Source organism: Monopterus albus, unplaced genomic scaffold, assembly GCF_001952655.1.
Source record: "Monopterus albus unplaced genomic scaffold, M_albus_1.0 scaffold292.1, whole genome shotgun sequence".
Classification (NCBI taxonomy): Eukaryota; Metazoa; Chordata; class Actinopteri; order Synbranchiformes; family Synbranchidae; genus Monopterus; species Monopterus albus.
In genome coordinates this window covers 821,816-829,055 of record NW_018128172.1, presented here as the reverse complement: position 1 = coordinate 829,055, position 7,240 = coordinate 821,816, and the positions used below count along the sequence as shown (strand labels likewise).

Sequence of the window (7,240 nt, the reverse complement as noted above, 5' to 3'; positions counted from 1 at the left end):
TGCAGAGGTGCAGACAGACAAACATGACAGAATTAAGTAGATTCAGTTTATTTTCTTGATTTGGATTTTGTTTGTTTCAAAGTGTGAGAGACAGGATGGATTCCAATGTGAGCCAACATTTTCCTCTCACTTGCCAGCAGTATGAGCAGAAGCCGCCCTGAGCACAGCCTGCGAGGGGCCCAACCCCCGCACACAGGTAACGGCGACGAATCGCCTTTGGTTTGTCACCGCCTCAGCAAACTGTGCCCCGAGAATACAGTGTGTCCTGTGAGTAACCAAGTAGCCCACCACCCTGAACAAACAAAACCACTGATAGTGATAAGCACAAAGATCAATGTGTGTCCAGAAAGAAGCCGACAACCCTACCCAGTAGAATGCAGCTGCATTTAAGGCCTTAGTGTGTGTTGGCGTCCGTGCACGGGCTCCGTTGTCTGTCAGTGTGGCAGTGGTTTGTAATGTCTAGGCTAAAGTGTGTTTTATTCATCTCAGTGCATAATTAATAAATTCCAGCACAGTCACAAATAGACTGCCTTCATGTCGACAGTCTCCAATTGTTACTTGACATCTGGCTCCAATTGTTTCCACATGAACTGTGTGTGTGTGTGTGTGTGTGTGTGTCATGTTCTTAAGGCCAAAGCATAGTCTCAAGTGCTAACTGCAGCTACACTGACAGAATACGTTTCAGCATATAAACCTTCATTATATAAACTGAGGCGAGAGCATAATAAACATGAAGCACTTCCATTTTTAACGTTATAAAAACTTCAGCATAAAATACAGTTCTACAGACTGATATTACTTTGGTCCTCCTCCAGAAATCACTCTTCATTTATGTTTCTTTGATTTCTGGCCTCGATTAGAAAAATGCAGGGCTGGAATGTTTCCTTACAAAAATATTTTTTTTTTATTTTTCCAAAAGAATGAAAGATGAAGCAAAAGAACAATTTGGCCCCAAAATAACCTACATGTGTGTGTGTGTGTGTGTGTGTGTGTGTGTGTCAGCGTGGTGATTGTCCGAGTTTACTGGCATCTGTGTGTGTGTGTGTGTGTGTTAAGAATGCATAGATTGTCAGTGAGACTGCGACGTGACTAAACACGAGGAGACGCTGTTCAGCAGCTACAGTGATGTGTGCTCATGTGTTTGTGGGTCTGTGTTGTGATGTGGTTCTGTGGAGTCGAGCAGCACTGCGGATGTTCATTCAGGCTTGGGCTCGGGAGTCTCAGTCGGGGTCTTGGCCTCGCTCTCCTCGTCGCTCTCTATGCCAACGCGGGGAACAGCACGGCGTATGGGGAAGGGGAGGTCGCCACGCCTAGAAAAGAGAACAAAGAATGAGTCACCGTCAAACAGCGATGTCTCATTTACTGTCCGTCCCCCGACTGGGGACAACTAACGGGATAGACCACCACCCGTCAGGGCCGAGTCTCCAGAGAATGGTCAGGTCTCTGTCTGAGGGAGGACGCCTCCTCCTTCCAAACCAGATCCCCTCTCTTTGTCCGACCCACTGTGTCGTTCACTGGTAGAAAATGAACCTCAGCTATTTAGAAGCAACAGTCACCGACATGTTCTGGTTCCACCTTCTTTAATGTGAGGAGCTGATGCTTTTCTTTGTCAGACATGAGAATCAGCTGAGTCTCTGTGGATCTGTGGGTTGGACACAGACATGTGAAGATGCTCTGGAGAGTCACTGTGGGACTTTATCCCAGTGTCTGACATTCTGGGGACAAACAGGTCAATCAGATCATCAGGACGATGATCAGCTGATTGATCAGTGCCCCTGCTGGTTGGATTTCAAACTACCACATCAGAAAAATGAAACCTGCTAAATTTGATTTTCAAATTAAAAAGTAAAAATGCTAAACACGTAATTTTCCCCTTCGTCCTTTTATACAAAAGGAAAGAAAACTAAAAAAAACCCAATTTGTATGAAATTGGAAGTTTTAGGTCTGAGGATTCGTTATTTGCTAATCGGGTCCATTTTGACGATTTTCACATGAAGGCAGAAAAAGAAAGATGAGCAAATTTGAACCACACAATTCGTTTCTCATCTAAAAGTTTGATTTCAATAAAAATAAGAAAACCACTTATTGTGTCAGGTACATATATGGTTAACTATAACCAGTATTTCCTTTGCACACCTGAGTTTGCTCTTGAGGGTGTTGACTTCACGATTCATGGCGTCTGCCGACTCAGTGGCGTCCTCCAGCTCCCTCTGCAGTTTCCTTCGGTTGGCGTTTGCTCTCTGAGCCTCCTCCTCAGCCTCCTCCAGCGAACGCTTCAGCTGCTTGATGCGGGAGTTGAGCTTGTCAGCCTAAGAATTCAACACAGATCGAGTTAGGTGTGCAGAAAGGTACCGATGTCTGTTAGGCTACACTGATCAGGGTCATAGTTCAAACAGTGAACAACACTGAGGCAACGCCACCATTTACAGTAGCTTACAGGCCCAGCTCAGACTGTTTTCATGATTCATTTGATTTCCTTCAGTGAGTCGATCAGTTTCATGCTTGTAAAGCTGCAGATATTACTGCTTTTAAACAGAAGAGGTCAAAAACCTAGTGACTCTCCAGAGGAAACAATATGTGGACTTCAGCTCCGATGGTGCTGACTGGACCTGAACACAGCCGCCGTGTTTCACTGGGGGAAGGGGCTCTGACCTGGTAGCATCTGTCTTAATAAGATTACAGTAGGATATTACAGCTGCTGAGCCACAGCGTCACCTGTACTGATCCTGTCCGATGGCCAGAGATTTAATCAAGTCAGACAGGAGCTACAGACGACCTTGGTTTGGTCGCTGTGAGGCAGCACGACATTGTGATGCTGAAGAGACAGAGCTGAGCTCTGCCCCAGGTTAATCCCTGCTGAGCTGCCTAATATTTTACCTGACAGTGCCTGTAAATCAACTATCAGGCTTGTTTTGGCACCTTAACATTTCACTTAAATCATACCAAGAGTTACCAGGCTTTTAGAAAGTACTGATGAAGCTGTACATCACCACAACACTGACCATCCTCAGGAGAGCCTGAGAAACCTCTGACCTGGTCCTTGTACTGCTCTGTGTTGCGTCTCTCGTCGTCCACCTGCAGGATGACTTCCTTCAGCTTCTTCTCTGTGCGTCTCACAAGCTTGGTGGCGGCCTGCCTCTCCCTGTGGGAAGAGCACAGAACACAGGTTAACACACTGCTGTGGTGGAGGAGGAAGCGTTTGGAACAAAGCTGCTCGTTGACAAGTTCAAGGCCAGCAATGAAGTAAAAGAAGATCAGCGTTACTGGCAAAGTGTCAGTTACATAGTCAAGTACTCAAAGTGCAAAGGAACGGCCCCTGTGAGAGTTAAGGTCCCAACATGACAACTCTAGTGTTGAGTGTCTATAGTGTCACATCTGTGGCTGAAGCATCTACCTGCTCTCCATGTCCAGCTGTTCCTCCAGCTGAGCGATCTTGGCCTCCAGGGCAGCCATGTTGGCCTTGTACTTGGACTTGACTGTTCCCTCCAGCTCCTGCAGCTTCAGTTTCAGCTCCTTGTTCTGTCGCTCCATCTGAGCCCGAGCCCCCTCTACCCGCTGAGAGGTGCTGCGCTCCGCTGTCAGCTCCACATTCATCTGGTCAGTCTACACAAGTGGGGCATGTACTGGTCAACACTTCAACTGTGGCTTACGTACTCAAAGCTCAACCCTAGTACTGACAGAATGCACGAGGCCAGCCTACAGACCTGCAGCATTGCTTTCTTCAGCCTGTCGTTGATCAGCTCGGTGTTGCACTGCTCCTCCTCCAGCTCCTCCTCCAGCTGAGCAATACGAGCCTCCAGGCGCCTTCTCTCCTCTGCAATCTGAGCACTGAACGAGGGTGGAAGGGAGAGGAGACCAGTCAGAGGTGAATAACGGGTGAGGCACACCACACAGCTCATTTCACTGGACACTGGCGTCTTACTTCTTGCTAGCCTGGTTATTAATCTCATCCTGCAGCTCGTCTCTCTCCTGCAGGGCCTGTCGCTTCACTCGCTCTGCAGCTGCCACCTCCTGCACAGGGCCAATCAGCAGGTTTACATGTGCAAGACAAATAAACCACGTGCAGAATTTAAGTGGCAAAAAGAGGACTGTTGATGAGGAGAAGAAGAAGAAGGGGTACAAAAGAGGAAATCAAAGGTGCAACATGCCGACCTCCTGCATCTGGAGCATGTCGGCCTCCATGCCCTTCAGCTTCTTCTCAGTCTCTTTGCTCTGGGCAAGGATCTCCTCCCTGGACATGCGAGTGTCGTCCAGCTCCCGGATAAGATCCTTCAACTGGGCCTGAGGACGGAACAAGAGCGAGACTGAGTGAGAGGCCACTGGGAGCAAACTGTTGTACTGGAGAGATTTCAACAGCGACTCACTTGGAGTTTCTTCAGTTGCTTCAGGGCCTCGTCGCGGTTCTTGTTGGCCATGTCAATGCCGGCCTCCAGCTCCTTCAGGTCCAGCTCCAGCTTCTTGCGTGCGGCCACAGCGGCAGAACGCTGCTTCCTCTCATCCTCCAGCTCATTCTCCATCTCCCGCACCTGAAGGACACACATGGTTTCAGCCACATTCCAATCCAGGAGCTACCCCCTGTATGCTCCCACAGTTAACACACACAAGTCTACCTGTTTGACCAGTGCTCTTTTCTTCTCCTCGCCCATCTCATCACGTCCTGCCAGGTCTCTCTCGTACTGGGCCTTCATGGCCTGCATGTTGACCTCCAGGCGCAGCTTGGCGTCCTCGGTGGCCTGCAGCTCATCCTCCAGCTCCTCCAGCTGAGTCTTCATCTCCTCCAGCTGCTGCTCCATTGCACGCTTGGCCTTCTCCAGCTCGTGGACCTGCGGGATGTGAGCAGCATTTGTGATGAGGACACTATGAAAAGGTGACACAAGCACACAAACGTCTGGACACCAAGACTCACACTCTTGCCAACGTCATCCTTGGAGGAGACCAGGTCCTCCATCTCAGCCCGCAGCATTTTGCTGTTACGGTCCAGTTCTTCCTTGATGTCCCTCAGAGACTCCAGCTCACGGGTTAAAGCCAGAGCCCGGGTCTCTTTCTCACGAGCTTCAGCTTCAGCTCGGTCACGCTCCTCTGCGTAGCGGGTGGAGATGGTCTTCTCCTCCGCCAGCATCTAGACAGAATCAGCAAAGTGTTCAGTGTTTGTGACGCTCTGATGAAGGCTGATCGAACCACCAAACATTTATACTAACACCTCTCTCTCTCTCACACACACACACCATCTCACCTGGTCAAACTTCTTCTGCTTCTTCTCCCAGTTGGAGACAATCTGCCGGAGGTGGTCCTGGTCTACCAGCAGGTCGTCCAGCTCCTGCTGGAGACGTGTCTTGGTTTTGTCCAGCTTCTCGTAGGCAGTACATTTCTCCTCCAGGCGCAGGTTTGTTGCCTCCAGGTCCCTTTGAAACCTCTTTTTTCCCTCCTCCGCACTCTCCAAACAGCTGGCGTCCTGCTCCACCTTCTTCTTCATTTCAGCAAGCTGTTCAGAGAGAGGTGGTGTCAATGTTCAGTACTGTGTGCTACGGAAACGATCCCAGATGAGGCAGCAGTAGTTGAACTGACTGGCACATTGAGCGTTAACAGGCGGTGCAAGTTTCTAAATTTCAGCTGTAAGACAACCTGAAGGAGATGTTGGCATGTTTTACCTGAGCCTGCACCGCCTGAAGCTGCTTCTCCACATTCTTCTTGGCTTCCTCTTCTTCCTCCAGCTGCTCTCTCAGGTTGTGCTGTTCCTCCTCCAGCTGGCGCAGGCGCGTGCTCTGCGCCAGTTTCTGCCGTGTCTCCTCCTGGAGGAGCTCCTGTTGTAAACATGGACATGAAAAGCTGAATGAGAAATATCACGATGTCTGATCCCTTTACCAGATGTTTGTAAGATGCAGTGACTGAAGCACAAGATTTTAATAACATTTTACCAGTCTGTTTAACTCATCTGCCACATTTTTTAAATGACTGACAAAATTCCTGCTCAGTATTTTGTTAGTTGAACTGGATGTTTGTGCAGTTTGACCCTAGTAGACAGATTTTGCCTTCATGTGAGTTCAGTTTTATCTAAGAAGTCACAGAAATCTCTTCAGCAGAGACCCGAGTACGTCTTTAAAATGAAATAATAAAAAGGCTTTAGTCTCCAATATTACAGTAAAACTGTTCTGCTTCCTCTGACCACGTCTGATCGAGCTTTGGTACAGATGCTCTAATGTATGGGAGTGTGTTCACTGAAAACAGCCACGTCTTCAGGACGCACACACAGTTATCACGTCTCGTCTATAAAATGCTCTGGTTCTCTCAGAGCACACAGGAGACTGCTGTGTACCTGAACATCCTGCAGCTGGGACTCCACAGCGGAGCAGTCTTTGGTTGCTTTGATGGACTTGCTCTCTATATCACTCAAAACGGTGCTGACATTCTCCAGCTCAGCCTGTGGACAAACCAGATGACATATGTTACCACTTAGTGTTCAGTTTGTGGTGAAGCCTACAGTTACACTGCATAAAAGAGTCAAAACTTTAAATTTAGGTGATGGTCGTTTGGCCACAGATGGAATTAGGAGAACAAACAGAGCAGCAGAAGCACAAGGCCTGACACAATGAGAAACCTCTTGGTTTTTCAGAGCGCACCTGCACTTTGGTCAGTTTCTCAGAGAGCTCCACCCTCTGGCGTTCGCTTTCTGTGTATTTGAGCTGTAGCTCCTGGAGCTGAGCTTCAGCCTTTTTCCTGCGATGCTCTGAGTCTCCTTTCCCCTGCATCAGAGTCTGCAGCTCAATAGTGAGCTCGTTCCTCTCGGACTCCAGAGCCTGCTTGGCCTTCTCCATCGACACTTTGTTCTGCAGGGAAGGTTGCAGACAATTAGTCTCTGCCATTTAAGAATAAACTAAGAAATTGGAAAAACAGTTGACAGATGCTGTGGTAAAGATCCCAGGTACCCTCTTAGCCTGCTCCAGCTGCTCATTGAGCTCGTCAAAGGCCTGACTATGCTTCTGTCTCATCTCAACCAGCTGCAACTCGTGGACTTTGGCCTCCTCTTCCAGAGTCTTTTTAAGCTGTGCCACCTCGGTCTCACGCTTGGACCTGAGGAGACAAATCCAATTTTATTTGCATAGCACCAAATCACAGAAGTTATCAGGACACTTTACAAAGTAAGGTCTAGACCTTCCTATTATTATAACATGGGGTAATCTGCTTATGTCAGGATGTACAATGCACCCAAACACCAAGTAACGCCACAGACAGAGGGGCAACT

At 48.5% G+C, this 7,240-nt stretch overlaps 1 protein-coding gene across 1 annotated transcript in view; it reads right to left on the bottom strand.

Moving 5' to 3' along the window:
* Positions 1-32: 32 nt before the first annotated feature.
* The window catches only part of LOC109973464 (myosin-9), a 32,664-nt gene continuing 25,456 nt past the window's right edge, over positions 33-7,240 (bottom strand). The window contains exons 27-41 of the mRNA XM_020623083.1: positions 6,924-7,073; positions 6,618-6,824; positions 6,314-6,418; positions 5,649-5,801; positions 5,234-5,482; positions 4,907-5,119; positions 4,611-4,823; positions 4,365-4,526; positions 4,153-4,281; positions 3,923-4,011; positions 3,705-3,828; positions 3,395-3,603; positions 3,034-3,142; positions 2,137-2,309; positions 33-1,310 (exon numbers count right to left, since the gene is read on the bottom strand). Of these exons, the coding sequence (XP_020478739.1) occupies positions 1,196-1,310; positions 2,137-2,309; positions 3,034-3,142; positions 3,395-3,603; positions 3,705-3,828; positions 3,923-4,011; positions 4,153-4,281; positions 4,365-4,526; positions 4,611-4,823; positions 4,907-5,119; positions 5,234-5,482; positions 5,649-5,801; positions 6,314-6,418; positions 6,618-6,824; positions 6,924-7,073 (2,400 nt within the window). The 3' untranslated portion in view covers positions 33-1,195. The remainder of the gene's footprint in view (positions 1,311-2,136; positions 2,310-3,033; positions 3,143-3,394; positions 3,604-3,704; positions 3,829-3,922; positions 4,012-4,152; positions 4,282-4,364; positions 4,527-4,610; positions 4,824-4,906; positions 5,120-5,233; positions 5,483-5,648; positions 5,802-6,313; positions 6,419-6,617; positions 6,825-6,923; positions 7,074-7,240) is intronic.